The following is a 15,159-nucleotide window of genomic DNA, read 5'->3' as shown; positions in this document are numbered from 1 at the left end:
GATTTGTTTCTCTATCCCCTTAAAACATGACATTGGAATTTGGATCGGAAGTGAGTTATATGTATAGATGGCTTTGGTAGAATAGACATTTTTACTATGTTAAGTCTTCCTATCCATGAGCAGGGTATGTTTTTCCACTTAAGTATGTCCTTTTGAATTTCTTGTCGTAGAGCTTTGTAGTTGTCCTTGTATAGGTCTGTTACATCCTTGGTAAGATTTATTCCTAAGTATTTTATCTTCTTGGGGGCTACTGTGAATGGTATTGATTTGGTTATTTCCTCTTCGGTGTTCTTTTTGTTGATGTAGAGGAATCCAAGTGATTTTTGTATGTTTATTTTATAACCAGAGACTCTGACAAACTCTTCTATTAGTTTCAGTAGTTTTCTGGAGGATTCCTTAGGGTTTTCTGTGTATAAGATCATGTCATCTGCAAATAGTGATAGCGTTACTTCCTCCTTGCCAATCCGGATACCCTTTATTTCTTTGTCTAGACTAATTGCCCCGGCTAGGACTTCAAGTACAATGTTGAATAAGAGTGGTGATAAAGGGCATCCTTGTCTGGTTCCCGTTCTCAAGGGAAATGCTTTCAGGTTCTCTCCATTTAGAGTGATATTGGCTGTTGGCTTTGCAGAGATGCCCTTTATTATGTTGAGGAATTTTCCTTCAATTCCTATTTTGGTAAGAGTTTTTATCATAAATGGGTGTTGGACTTTGTCAAATGCCTTTTCTGCATCAATTGATAAGATCATGTGGTTTTTATCTTTTGTTTTATTTATGTGATGGATTACATTAATGGTTTTTCTGATATTAAACCAGCCTTGCATACCTGGTATAAATCCCACTTGATCAGGGTGAATTATTTTTTTGATGTGTTGTTGGATTCTATTGGCTAGAATTTTGTTGAGGATTTTTGCATCTATGTTCATGAGGGATATAGGTCTGTAATTTTCTTTTTTTGTAATGTCTTTACCTGGTTTTGGTATCAGGGAGATGGTAGCTTCATAGAATGAGTTGGGTAGTATTCCGTCTTTTTCTATGCTTTGAAATACCTTCAGTAGTAGTGGTGTTAAGTCTTCTCTGAAGGTTTGGTAGAACTCTGCAGTGAAGCCGTCCGGGCCAGGACTTTTTTTTGTTGGAAGTTTTTTGATTACCGTTTCAATCTCTTTTTTTGTTGTGGGTCTATTTAGTTGTTCTACTTCTGAATGTGTTAGTTTAGGTAGGTAGTGTTTTTCCAAGAATTCATCCATTTCTTCTAGGTTTTCAAATTTGTTAGAGTACAATTTTTCATAGTAATCTGAAATGATTCTTTTAATTTCATTTGGTTCTGTTGTGATGTGGTCCTTCTCGTTTCTTATTCGGGTTATTTGTTTCCTTTCCTGTATTTCTTTAGTCAGTCTAGCCAGTGGTTTATCAATTTTGTTAATTTTTTCAAAGAACCAGCTTTGTCAATTCTTTCAATTGTTTTTCTGTTCTCTAATTCATTTAGTTCAGCTCTAATTTTTATTATTTGTTTTCTTCTGGTGCCTGATGGATTCTTTTGTTGCTCACTTTCTATTTGTTCAAGTTGTAGGGACAGTTCTCTGCTTTGGGCTCTTTCTTTTTGTATGTGTGCATTTATCGATATAAATTGGCCTCTGAGCACTGCTTTTGCTGTGTCCCAGAGGTTTTGAGCGGAAGTATTTTCATTCTCATTGCATTCTATGAATTTCCTTATTCCCTCCTTGATGTCTTCTATAACCCAGTCTTTTTTCAGGAGGGTATTGTTCAGTTTCCAAGTATTTGATTTCTTTTCCCTAGTTTTTCTGTTATTGATTTCTAGTTTCATTGCCTTGTGGTCTGAGAAGATGCTTTGTAATATTTCAATGTTTTGGACTCTGCAAAGACTTGTTTTATGACCTAATATGTGGTCTATTCTAGAGAATGTTCCATGTGCACTAGAAAAAAAAGTATATTTTGCAGCAGTTGGGTGGAGAGTTCTATATAAGTCAATGAGGTCAAGTTGGTTGATTGTTGTAATTAGGTCTTCCGTGTCTCTATTGAGCTTCTTACTGGATGTCCTGTCCTTCTCCCAAAGTGGTGTGTTCAAGTCTCCTACTATAAATGTGGAGGTGTCTATCTCACTTTTCAATTCTGTTAAAATTTGATTTATGTATCTTGCAGCCCTGTCATTGGGTGCATAAATATTTAATATGGTTATGTCTTCCTGATCAATTGTCCCGTTTATCATTGTATAGTGTCCCTCTTTATCCTTTGTGGTGGATTTAAGTCTAAAGTCTATTTTGTCAGAAATTAATATTGCTACACCTCTTCTTTTTTGCTTATTGTTTGCTTGATATATTTTTTTCCATCCTTTGAGTTTTAGTTTGTTTGTGTCTCTAAGTCTAAGGTGTGTCTCTTGTAGGCAGCATATAGATGGATCGTGTTTCTTTATCCAGGCTGAGACTCTCTGTCTCTTTATTGGTGCATTTAGTCCATTTACATTCAGCGTAATTATAGATAAATAAGTTTTTAGTGCTGTCGTTTTGATGCCTTGTCATGTGTGTTGTTGGCCATTTCATTTTTCCACATACTTTTTTGTGCTGAGACGTTTTTCTTAGTAAATTGTGAGATCCTCATTTTCATAATGTTTAACTTTATGTTAGTTGAGTCGTTACGTTTTTTTGGCTTTTTTCTTGAGTTATGGAGTTGATATTCCTTTTTGTGGTTACCTTATTATTTACCCCTATTTTTCTAAGTAAAAACCTAACTTGTATCGTTCTATATCGCCTTGTATCACTCTCCATCTGGCAGTTCAATGCCTCCTGTTTTTAGTCTCTCTTTTTGGTTTTTGTGATCTTTTACCTATTGACTTCCATGATTCCCTGTTATGTGTATTATTTTTTTATTTATTTTTTAGAATTAATCTTAATTTGTTTGTTTTTGTGCTTTCCCTATCTGAGTTGATATCAGGACGTTCTGTTTTGTGACTTTGTATTGTGCTGGTACCTGATATTATTGGTCATCTGACCAAACAATCTCCTTTAGCATTTCTTGTAGCCTTGGTTTGGTTTTTGCAAATTCTCTAAACTTGTGTTTATCTGTAAATATCTTAATTTCTCCTTCATATTTCAGAGAGAGTTTTGCTGGATATATGATCCTTGGCTGGCAGTTTTTCTCCTTCAGTGCTCTGTATACGTTGTCCCATTCCCTTCTTGCCTGCATGGTTTCTGCTGAGTATTCTGAACTTATTCTTATTGATTCTCCCTTGAAGGAAACCTTTCTTTTCTCCCTGGCTGCTTTTAAAATTTTCTCTTTATCTTTGGTTTTGGCAAGTTTGATGATGATATGTCTTGGTGTTTTTCTTTTTGGATCAATCTTAAATGGGGTTCGATGAGCATCTTGGATAGATATCCTTTCGTCTTTCTTGATGTCAGGGAAGTTTTGTGTCAGGAGTTCTTCAACTATTTTCTCTGTGTTTTCTGTCCCCCCTCCCTGTTCTCGGACTCCAATCACTCACAAGTTATCCTTCTTGATAGAGTCCCACATGATTCTTAGGGTTTCTTCATTTTTTTGAATTCTTTTATCTGATTTTTTTTCAGCTATGTTGGTGTTGATTCCCTGGTCCTCCAGATGTCCCAGTCTGCATTCTAATTGCTCGAGTCTGCTCCTCTGACTTCCTATTGCGTTGTGTAATTCTGTAATTTTATTGTTAATCTTTTGGATTTCTACATGCTGTCTCTCTATGGATTCTTGCAACTTATTAATTTTTCCACTATGTTCTTGAATAATCTTTTTAAGTTCTTCAACAGTTTTATCAGTGTGTTCCTTGGCTTTTTCTGCAGTTAGCCTAATTTCATTTGTGATGTCTTGAAGCATTCTGTAAATTAGTTTTTTATATTCTGTATCTGATAATTCCCGGATTGTATCTTCATTTGGGAAAGATTTTGATTCTTTTGTTTGGGGGGTTGGAGAAGCTGTCATGGTCTGCTTCTTTATGTGGTTTGATATGGACTGCTGTCTCCGAGCCATCACTGGGAAACTAGTTTTTGCAGAAAATCCGCTGACTGGTACGCTGGCTCCTGGCTCTGAAAACAATCGCTGTCTCCCCTATTTGTTTGTTCTCCGTCTCTAAATCTGTGTTTGTTGTTCAGAGTTCGTAGATTGTTATGTATGTGATCAATTCACTTGTTTTTCCGAGTCTTTGTTGCAAGAGGGATCCGCGGTAGCGTCCACCTAGTCCGCCATCTTGGCCCCGCCCCAGTTTTGTTAATTTTTTCAAAGAACCAGTTTTGGTCTTGTTAATTGTTTTTCTGTTTTCTATTTCATTTAATTCTGCTCTAATTTTTATTATTTGTTTTCTTCTGGTGCCCGTGGGTTTCCTTTGTTGCTCTCTTTCTATTTGTTCAGGTAGTAGGGATAATTCTTTGATTTTGGCCCTTTCATCTTTTTGTATGTGTGCCTTTATTATTATAAATTGGCCTCTGAGCGCTGCTTTTGCTCTGTCACAAAGGTTCTGACAGGAAGTGTTTTCATTCTCATTGGATTCTCTGAATTTCATTATTCCATCCTTCATGTCTTCTATAACCCAGTCTTTTTTGAGCAGGGTATTATTCAGTTTCCAAGTGTTTGATTTCTTTTCCCTGCTTTTTCTGTTATTGATTTCTACTTTTTGGCCTTATGGTCAGAGAAGATGCTTTGTAATATGTCAATGTTTTGGATTCTGCTAAGGCTTGCTTTATGACCTAATATGTGGTCTATTCTAGAGAATGTTCCATGTGCACTAGAAAAGAAAGTATAGTTGGATGCTGTTGGGTGGAGTGTTCTGTATATGTCTATGAGGTCAAGTTGGTTGATTGTGGTGTTTAGATCTTCCTTGTCTTTACTAAGCTTGTTTCTGGATGTCCTCTCCTTCACCAAAAGTGGTACGTTGAAATCCCCTACTGTTATTGTGGAGCTGTTTATGTCTCTTTTCAGTGCTGTTAGAGTTTGTTGCATGTATCTTGCAGCCCTGTCATTGGGTGCATAAATATTTAATATGATTATATCCGCCCAGTATATTGTCCCTTTGATCATTATGTAGTGTCCCTCCTTATCCTTTATGATGGATTTAACTTTAAAGACTATTTTGTCAGAAATTAATATTGTCACCTCTGATCTTTTTTGATTGTTGTTTGCTTGATATGTTTTTTCCATCCTTTGAGTTTTAGTTTGTTTGTATCTCTAAGCCTCAGGTGTGTCTCTTGCAGGCAGCTTGTAGATGGACCGTGTTTTCTTTATCCATTCTGCCATTCTCTGTCTCTTTGTTGGTGCATTTAGTCCATTTACATTCAATGTAATAATGGATAGGTTAGTGCTGTCATTTTGATGTCTTTTTTTGTGTATTGTTGACAGTTTCTTCTTCCCAGTTAATTTTTTTGTGCTGAGGAGTTTATATATTGTCTTTTCACCTTACTCGTTGTTGATTTTGTTTCTGCCGAATCTCTATTTTTTTCTTGTATTTTATTTTGATGAGTAGTATTGTTAGTCTCCATTGTGGTTACCTTAATATTTACCCCTATTTTTCTAAGTTTAAAACTAATTTTTATTTCTTTATATCACTTGTCTTCCTCTTCATATGAAAGAACTATGACTACATTTCTTAGTACTTCTTTATTGTTTTAGTGTTGTCTTCTTTTACATAGTGACATCTCTGTTTCCCTGTTTTGAGCTTTTTTTTAATCTTGATTTATTTTTGTGATTTCCCTGTCTGGGTTGACTTCTCCTTGCTCTGTCCAGTGTTCTAGTCTTGGGCCGATGTCTGATATTATTGATTTTCTAATCAAAGAACTCCCTTAAGTATTTCTTGCAGTTTTGGTTTGGTTTTATGAATTCCCCAAATTTCTGTTTATCTGGAAATGTCCTAATTTCGCCTTTGTATTTGAGAAGATTTGCTGGATATGTGATTCTTGGCTGCCAAGTTTTTTTCTTCAGTGCTTTAAGTGGGTCATCCCATTTCTTTCTTGCCTGCTTGGTTGCTGCTGAGTAGTCCATGCTTATTCTTATTGACTTTCCTTTGTAGATGACTTTTCATTTATCCCTAGCTGCTCTTAAAATTCTCTCTTTACCTTTCGTTTTGGCAAGTTTGATTATAATATGTCTTGGTGACTTTCTTTTAAGATCTACTTTATGTACAGTTCGATGAGCATCTTGGATAGATATATTCTCATCTTTCACGATATCAGGGAAGTTTTCTGCCAACAAATCTTCGACAATTCTCTCTGTATTTTCTGTTATCCCTCCCTGTTCTGGTACTCCATTCACTTGTAGGTTATTTCTCTTGATAGAGTCCCACATGATTCTTAGGGTTTCTTCATTGTTTTTAAATTCTTTTATCTGATTTTTCTTCAACTATATTGGTGCCAAGTGCTTTATCTTCCATCTCATCAATTCTGCCTTCCACTTCCTCAATTCCGCTCCTCTGAGTTTCTATTGAGTTGCCTAATTTTGTAATTTTACTGTTAATCTTCTGAATTTCTGATTGCTGTCTCTCTATGGATTCATGGAGCTTATTAAATTTTTCATTATGTTCTTGAATAACGTTTTTAAGTTCTTCGACTGCTTTATCTGTGTGTTCCTTGGCTTCTGCATATTGCCTGATTTCCTTCCTGATCTCATTCCTGATGCCTTGAAGAGTTCTGTGTATTAATCTTTTGTATTCTGCATCCAGTAATTCAGGAAGGCACCTTCATCCAGAAGATCACTTGATTCTTTGTTTTGATAGCTTGTTGAAGCGATCATGGTCTGCTTCTTTATGCGATTTGATATTGACTATTGTCTCTGAGCCATCTATAAGTTATTTAATTAGTTTATTTTATGTTTGCTTACTGTAGCCTACCTTCTTGCTTTGTTTTGTTTTGATATGTGCAAATGGGTTGCTTGAGTAAGCTGGCTTGATTATTTTTGCTTCTGAAGCTCTAATGTCCTGTCAGCAGATGGCTAGAGCTGTTATCAGGTATATCATCCTAGGAGTCCATTTACCCTTCTTGTATGGATTCAGATCAGATGTCCAGGTAGCTGGTCATCAAGTGTGTGGTACAGGCTCTGTCCTACAGTCTTAGAGGGGAAGAAGTAATTAGTGTAGGTATTGGTATCTGGTTGCAGCAGGGGGTCATGCTCTGAAGAAGTCAAGGGGCTGACAACCATCCCCTGAGTGTCTGTGAGGAAAGCGCATCCCTGTTCCCTAGAGCACACAAGTGAGTGGGTTCTGCAGATGGACCGTGGGCACCCAATGCTTTTGGTTGTAAGGACTGGGAGGTACCAGTTATCCTTGGACCCCTGTCTTGGATGGCTGGGTGACCTGAGTGGAGCCACCAGGCCTTAGACCCCTGATGTGGGTAGGTGAGGACCCTGTTTAATAGGCAAAGCCGTGTCAAACGTAAAACACCCACCTCTCCACCCCACAGCTGAAACAGTTGCAGTCTGCCAACAAGGGCCTATTCTCCTGAAACAGGCCCACACAGGTCCGTGCAGGGGGGAAATGTATTCAAAGTCCATGGACTGTCTATGCCTGGACAGGTGCAGCTTCTGTCCTGAGCTCCCCAGCTTAGTGGAGCTGGCAGATTATCTTTTCTCCCGATTATAAATTTATTCCTTCTCCTAGGCCAGGAGAATGGCTCAGAGCACTCAGCAGGCCCTATCTCAGGCCCAGGGAAATCAACAGCCACTGAAGTCAGCTTGGGGGCTGTGGGCGCAGTAAAACATATGCAAATACTTAGCTTTTGCCAAGAGTGCCATTCTTCTCTGGTTCTGGAGGTGTGTGTAGGCTGTGTGGTTGGCTGTTTCTCCCTGAGGAAACTTCGACTGAATGCTACCACCAGCCCACAGCGGTTGCCTCTGGGAATGGTGCCTGAAGGTTCCTGGCAATTCAGGTCTGGCAACTCCTCTCCACCTCTGAACTGTCTCTGCCTCCCCCTGCCACTCAGTCTGTTTTCTAGCTTTGCCGTCGATGTTCAGGGCTCCTAGCTTGTTGTAAATATTATTGTTTCCCTTGTTTCTTCAGGTCTTTGTTGTAAGAGGAATCACCAGAAGCATCTGACTACTCCACCGTCTTGACCCTGCCCATCTTTGCTTTTTAAGGTATTAGTGAGTTCTTTTGCTGCAGATTTGCCCAGTGCAATATTTTGCTTGATTTATCGACTGCTGCTTCTTTGGGCGTTGATTGTTGATCCAAATGAAATGCAACTTGATAACTTCAGTTTCTTCACCGGTTGTCATAATGTTGTTTATGGGCCCAGTTGTGTGGATTTTCTTTCTTTCTTTCTTTTTTTCCTGTTTGAATGTAATCCATACTGAAGACTTTTACCTTCAATAAGTACTTCAAGTCATCCTTGTTTGCAAGCAAGGTTTTATCATCTGTTTATCATAGGTTGTTAAGGAGTTTTCCTTCAGTTCTGATGCTGCATTCTTCTTCTTATAGTCCAGCTTCTTGGATTATTTGTTCATTATACAGAGTAAGTTAGCAAAGTTAAAGGCTAAAAACCCACCCACCCACCTTTCTGAATTTTAAAACATACAGTGTCCTCTTGTTCTATTTGAGCAACTGCTTCCCGATCTGTGTACAGTTTCTGCATGAGCACAATCAAGTGTTACAGAATTCCCATAGTTCATTAGAATCCACACAATTGAATGCCTTTAAGATCCACTTTTTTAGAGATTTTCAGAGAGATGTTTCCCCAAATAGTTCACCCTAGCTCAGCATCTGAAGGGCCTCCAAGGAGGGGCCAGGGCAGAGGAATATCCGGGAAGAAGCAGGATTTGAATGTTCCCTGGAAACACAGTTAGGCACAGTACAAGACTCTATGTTACAGGTTACTTTCTACCTGGGTCATTCGGGGCTTCTCAGTCTTGGCATGATTGACATTTCAGGCAGGGTAGTTTTTTTTTTTTTTTTTTTTTTTTGGAGCTGGGGAGGCTATCCTGAGCATTGTAAGATGTTTAGCACCATCCCTGGCCTCTACCCCCTGGATGCTAGGAGCATTCCCCTAATGATGACAATCAAAAATGTCTCCAAATATTGCCGAATGCCCTCTGGGGGACAATATCGCCACCAGTTGACAAACATTTTTGTAGTTCTTGGGCCCAGGTGCAATTGAGGCTGGGAGGAAAAGGAGGCCAGCAAGGGTCAGAATGGGGTGTCCTCCTGGAAGAGATGACTCTGGTGCTCGACCTCTTTGAATGGCTCAGAGGGCAGGTACAGGGAGGAAGTATTGCACTGGTGCTTCCTAGAGGATCTTGGCTCCCATATGCCAAGCAAATGCCTGTGTCATCAGGCAGCCTGGGTACTTTCTCCACCCTGGATCACATTCCTAGGCTGGGCAGAATACAGATCCAAAGTCCTGATGGGCCAGGGAGGTATCCTCAGTCTCAGTCTGGAGGAAAGACTCATTTCTGATGGGCCTTTATCACCATAAAACCCTTGCTTTCTCAGTTCCAGAGGGCTGTGGGCAATCAAGTGACTAAATCTCAGTCTTGGGGCCTGGAATTTAAACCCAGGACATTGGTTATAAAACTTGAGGCCTCTGCCCCATGACCAAGGTCAGTGGCATCCTGGTGACTAATCTGATTGCCCTAGGAAGACTGAAGTAGTGGGAGGAGAAAGTGAAACTTGGTCAGTTGTCAACACAATACTAAATAATGGTGATAATGATACTTTGCCTAGCTCCTGAAAGAAGTTGAGGGTAAGAGGCCCAGGTTCATTGCTAAGAGCTTCATTTCTGGGAAAAGAGGCATCAGGATGGATTTGTTACCCCTGTCTGGAATCCAGCCTTTGGTAGAGACTGTTCTGTGCTCACCAAGATCAGGTTCCTTTTCCTCCTGCCCCACAACTGGAATCCTCTTCCCATGGTTAGGAGAGGCCATGGAAGGAGGGTGAGTCATGGCCACACTTTCAGGCCAGGCTCTCTAAACCCTCCTGCAGGACTTTCTTTCCCCATCTTCTGGTGGCACACAGAGGGTCCAGCAGGGGATTCTGGTGGTTAAGAACTCAGCTGCGAACCAAAAGGTCAGCGGTTCAAATGCACCAGCCTCTCCTTGGAAACTCTATGGGGCAGTTCTATTCTGTCCTATAGGTCACCTTGAGTTGGAATCGACTTGACAGTAACAGGTTTGATTTTTTGTTTTTAGGGGATGGTGAGGAGCCCTGGTGGCACAGTGGTTAAGCGCCCTACTGCTAACCAAAAGGTCAGCGGTTTGAACCCACCAGCCATTCTGCAGGAGAAAGATGTGGCAGTCTGCTTCTATAAAGATTTACAGCCTCGGAAGCCCTATGTGGCAGTTGTACTCTGTCCTACAGGGTCGTTATGAGTCGGAATCAACTCTTTCATTTTTCATTCTTAAAGGGTGGTGGAGCCACAAATGGAAAGAGCCTGAGTCTTGAATAACTTCAGGGAGAACAGTGCCACCTCCACCCCCACCACTGACCCCATTGCCAGTTGGACTTTGCAGGAATAAGAACTAAATCTTAAATAAATCTTTAAATAAATGTAAAACTATTACAAAATAAAAATGTATTAAGAAACAAATAATCTTTTTGTAATTTTAATAATGATCCCCCATACACACATAAGTGTGCAGTGAAGCTGAGGTTTTCTCAGGAGGGCATGCGGTCACAGTTGCTACATAGGAGAGATGGCCGAGCCAAAGATGACATCAGTGCTCAGGTTGTCAGGGGCTCAGAATGTGACCTGATCACAAGCAGGTGACCCAGGCAGCTTCCACTCCAGGTGCTACTGAAGATTGGCACACCCAAGGTTTTCCAAACTATCAGGTGTAAAGTTAGTTTGCTATGACACAACCTAGTAAAAGTAAATGGAATAGAAAATGTCATATCAGGCACATTAAAAAAAAAATAAAGACTCTTTCCCACTTTTCTTCCCAGTTCTCTCTGCCCCTTCCCCCAAAAGACAACAAATGCTTTTTTCTGATACTATTTTCAGATTTTCTTAATGCAGTTATAAGCAACAGCAAATATATATTAATGCCCTTGTCCTGCATTTTACTTTTTTTTCATTTATTACAGCTTAGAAATCCTTGCATGGCAGTACCTAAAAAGCTTCCTCAATTTTTTTTTATTTATAGCTACATGTCATTCCATTGTATGGATTTATCATACTTTCGTGATCAGTTCTGTTTAGACATTTAGGTTATTTCCAGTCTTTTGCTATCACAAATAAAATGTTGTCATGAATAATGCTGTAGATACCTCATTTGCACTTGAACAAGTGTATCTCTATTATACACTTTCTGCCACCACTTGTCTGTCAGTTTGTTGTACTATGATGGCTTGTGTGTTGCTGTGATGCTGGAAGCTATGCCACCAGTATTTCAAATACCAGCAGTGTCATCCACGGTGAACAGGTTTCAGTGAATCTTATAGACTAAGACAGACTGGGAAAAAGGACCTGGCAATCTACTTCTGAAAAAATTGTTCAGTGAAAACCTTACAGATAGCAGTGGAACATTGTCTGATATAGTGCTGGAAGATGAGCCCCTCAGGTTGGAAGACACTCAAAATATGACTGAGGAAGAGCTGCCTCCTCAAAGTCAAGTTGACCTTAATGACATGGATGGAGTCAAGCTTTCGGGACCTTCATTTGCTGATGTGGCACAACTCAAAATGAGAAGAAACAGCTGCAAACATCCATTAATAATTGGAATGTAGAATGTAACAAATATGAATCTAGGAAAGTTTTCTCTCTCTTTCTGGCTTGGAGTATGTTTCATTGGTTTGACTGCTCCAGGGCACAGACCCCAATCGTGTAACAGAAGGAATACTCTTGATTTCTCTTAAAAGAAAATATAAATTTCGAGAGGAAAGCCAACCCTCTCTCTTCCATGCTTTCCCATGTCCTTTTCAGGAGCCTGGAACCAGGTTCTGCCAGCGTATTCTGGCTGGCTAACAAAAGTTCATATACCTGTAGATTATCAAAGCTGGATAATCTACATATTTTAGATATTATGACTTAATGAAGGGCCTGCTGAGAATTTACGGCAGAGCCGGCATCAGGAAACCCACATCTCTCAACTCCAAGCCTCTAGTACACCACATGAGACCTTACGGCAGGCTAGGCATGCCTAGAAATCCAGTCCAAAATTTGTGCTTTGCCAACCAACAAAGGCCCTATTTCTACAAGTGTACACTATGAGTCGCAATGGTCTGACACGCAATCCATCACGGGGATGGTGCAGAACCTAGCATGGGAATGGCATAGAACCACAAGCCAGCGGGCCTACTCGATGGCAACTGACAACAATACCTGCGGGGGCAGGGACCCTTGCTCAAACCTGGACCGGTCCTTCTCTAATTAAAAGGCAAGAAGTTCTCCTTGTCAAAGACAAAAAATGAACAAAAAAAAGGACATTATTCAGGCTATTGCGGTAGAGAGAGCACTCCAGACTTAACTGTCTTGGCGGGGTAGTTTTGTCTTAGACTTTTATAGGGATAAAGGCAGAATGATACACAGTTGGGATTATTTTGCAATCATGGTAAGTTTCAACGGGTCAGCTGAACAAAAATTGTTTATCTCTATGTCCAGCTAGTTTCAAGGACACAAACAGTTTTAATCTCAGTTAATTATTCATGAGACAAAAATGGGGGTGTCTGAGGGTCTGTGTCTAGCCTTATTAGCTGATTCAGGCAAAAAGGGAAATGTTTGTGTTTGACTTCATCACAGGTAAATAAGCGGGTCATCTGGGAGTCTTACGGGAGTCATAAGAAAGAGAGACAGCGAGTTTTATCAAAGTCATATGTGTAAGGGTGGTTCTTTACAGTAAGCACCTTCGGGGAATACAAAAGGGTATGAGGGATTTCTTAACCATCACTGTTCTACCGGCGCCCCAGGCTCAAGAAAAGTTCACCCTCCTTAGAGTTTCATCAGATGATCTTTCTAGAAGCATGTACTTTCTATTTTTGACCAAGTGGCTTCGTAAAAAAAGAACTGAAGACGTTTTAAAAAAGAAAAGACGAAATATTGCCTACAAACGCGGCACTCCCGACCGCGCCAGTTAATACCGCATCATCTCCTTTCAGGCTCTGAACTACAAGTCCCAGAGAGCAATGCGCCACTTCCTCCGCGTACTAAGGGCTCGCGACAACTAAGGGCCTTGCTGCCTGACAAGACCGGTAGTTAAGTGGCAGTATGACTGAAAATGCAAGTAGGGGGTTTTCACTGTGGCAAGGAAACCCTGGTGGTTAAGAGTTCGGCTGCTAACCAAAAGGTCAGCAGTTCGAATCCACCAGGCGCTCCTTGGAAACCCTGTGGGGCAGTTCTACTCTGTCCTATAAGGTCGCAGTGAGTCGGAATCGACTCCACGGCACTGGATTTGGTTTGGTTTATAGGCTTGCTATGAGTCCAGTCGACTCGACGGCACTGGGTTTTTTTTTTATGAGTCCAATTTACTCAGGGGCAATGGGTTCATTGTGGCGCAGCAGTTAAGCGCTTAGTAAAGACCAACCCTATAAACCAAACCAAACCCAGTGCCGTGGAGTCGACTCGACTCATAGCGGCGCTGGCTGCTAACCAGAAGGTGGGCAGTTCGAATCCACCAGCGGCTCCTTGGGAACCCTATGGGGCAGCTCTACTCCATCCTGTATATAGGGTAGCTTCGAATCAGAGTGGACTCGATGGCAACGGGTTTTTTTTTTTTTTATGGGTCATTGTTCAAGAGAGTGACTCAGATGTGCCTCAAAGAAAGGGCGGAGACAGAACAAAGAAAATGATGTTATCATTTCCATGGAGGACAGAACTAGCTACCCCCTGGAGAAGGTACTCAGTTGAAGCCTGAGAGCCGGTTCAATTTTCCCAGCATTCTCCTTTCCGGCCAGGCCTTGTGTCATTGCCGTTGTGTCTTCTCATTGGCCAGTTGGCTTGTGGCGGCGCCTGCGCGCTGCATTCCTTTGAGGGTCGTGGGTGGACGCCATTTTGGTCCCAGAGGTGTTCTGGGAAGTAGAGCAGTGACCCGCACGCTTGCCGGCTTCCCGGTCAGAGCGTTCGCGTCTTGCTACTGCTGCCGTCTTGCTCTCAGGTCCCCCAAACTCTCTGGTCGGGCAGAAGGCTCAGGGCATCGGACCGCGCCATCTAGGAATACCGCGGGAAGGAGGGGACCGGGGCGGCGCGGGGCGCGGACACTCCCCGCTGAGAGCCTGCCCGCGATGGATTCAGAATATTACTGCGGCGACCAGTCAGGTGGGGCGGGGGCCTGGGGGCCCAGCTAGGGGGCCGAGCGGGTACTTGGCGGGCCCCGCCGCGGGGGAAAAGGGGAAAAGCCGTGGAGACGTCCCCTGCCCTGTTCCGGCCCGAAGTAGACTGTGAGGCGGAGCGGGAAGAGTCCGCCTGCTGGATGCGGGCCCCGAAGTTAGAACCTTGGAGAGGGGATTTTAGAGGGAAGTCGTCTTCTAGGATCAACTAAGATTTTTGCTCAAATTAGGAAGCCACTTCCATTTACGAAGTTTCTGTGTGCAAAGTCCTAGGAAAGCAGAGCTCTCTCAGGTTAGGGGAATTTTCAGAGTTGAGCATTTCCGAGACTCCAAGGAAGCTTTTCGATGGGGGCGGGGATCCCACATAGACTTTACTAAATTGTTGCTCTTGCGTGCGGTCGAGTCGAGTACTAGTTTAATCTCCTGCAAGACTGGCTACCAGTAAAAAACCAGACAAACGCAGGACCGTTGTTTGAGTTGCATAACCATTTTAGAATAAGGAGTGCACCCCTGGCACTTACCAATTGGTGATTTTAGTGCCTGCCTTTATTTATTTTGCGATTTTTTCCTCTTTCTCCTCACCAAAGTTACACCCTCCCCCCCCCGCCTCCCACACGCTCCTGTTCTGTTTATTCAGTAAATCCTTTTGAGCCCTATTCTGTGCTAGCGGTGTGCTAGGCACTGGAGATAAGATGAATAAGTCAGGGCCTGTAGGGTACAGAAACGTTAATGTATGTGTCCTACAGCCTTACAGGGACTTCCAGTGGAGTCACTTACTTCCACTGAGTATTCTATGTCAAATGAAACTCTTGGTATAGTGGTTAAGAGCTATGGCTGCTAACCAAAAGGTCTGCAGTTCGAATCCCCCAGCAGCTCCTTGGAAACCCTGTGGGACAGTTCTCTGAGTTATAGGGTCGCTATGAGTCAGAATCGACTCCATGGCACAG

General features: G+C 41.7%; 1 protein-coding gene across 5 annotated transcripts in view; it reads left to right on the top strand.

Moving 5' to 3' along the window:
* The first annotated feature begins 13,714 nt into the window (after window positions 1-13,714).
* Window positions 13,715-15,159, top strand: part of IWS1 (interacts with SUPT6H, CTD assembly factor 1) — a 36,468-nt gene continuing 35,023 nt past the window's right edge. For 4 of the 5 annotated variants that reach the window (XM_049889094.1, XM_049889092.1, XM_049889091.1 and 1 more), the window contains exon 1: window positions 13,911-14,201. Coding sequence is in view for 3 of the 5 variants with exons in the window: in XM_049889092.1 (XP_049745049.1) it covers window positions 14,168-14,201 (34 nt within the window). In the remaining 2 variants the exon portion in view is untranslated. Of the gene's footprint in view, window positions 13,782-13,910; window positions 14,202-15,159 lie in introns of those variants that run through there. The other variant, XM_049889093.1, reaches the window with a different exon arrangement.

Source organism: Elephas maximus, chromosome 6, assembly GCF_024166365.1.
Source record: "Elephas maximus indicus isolate mEleMax1 chromosome 6, mEleMax1 primary haplotype, whole genome shotgun sequence".
Classification (NCBI taxonomy): Eukaryota; Metazoa; Chordata; class Mammalia; order Proboscidea; family Elephantidae; genus Elephas; species Elephas maximus.
This window is presented reverse-complemented; position numbering and strand designations above follow the sequence as displayed.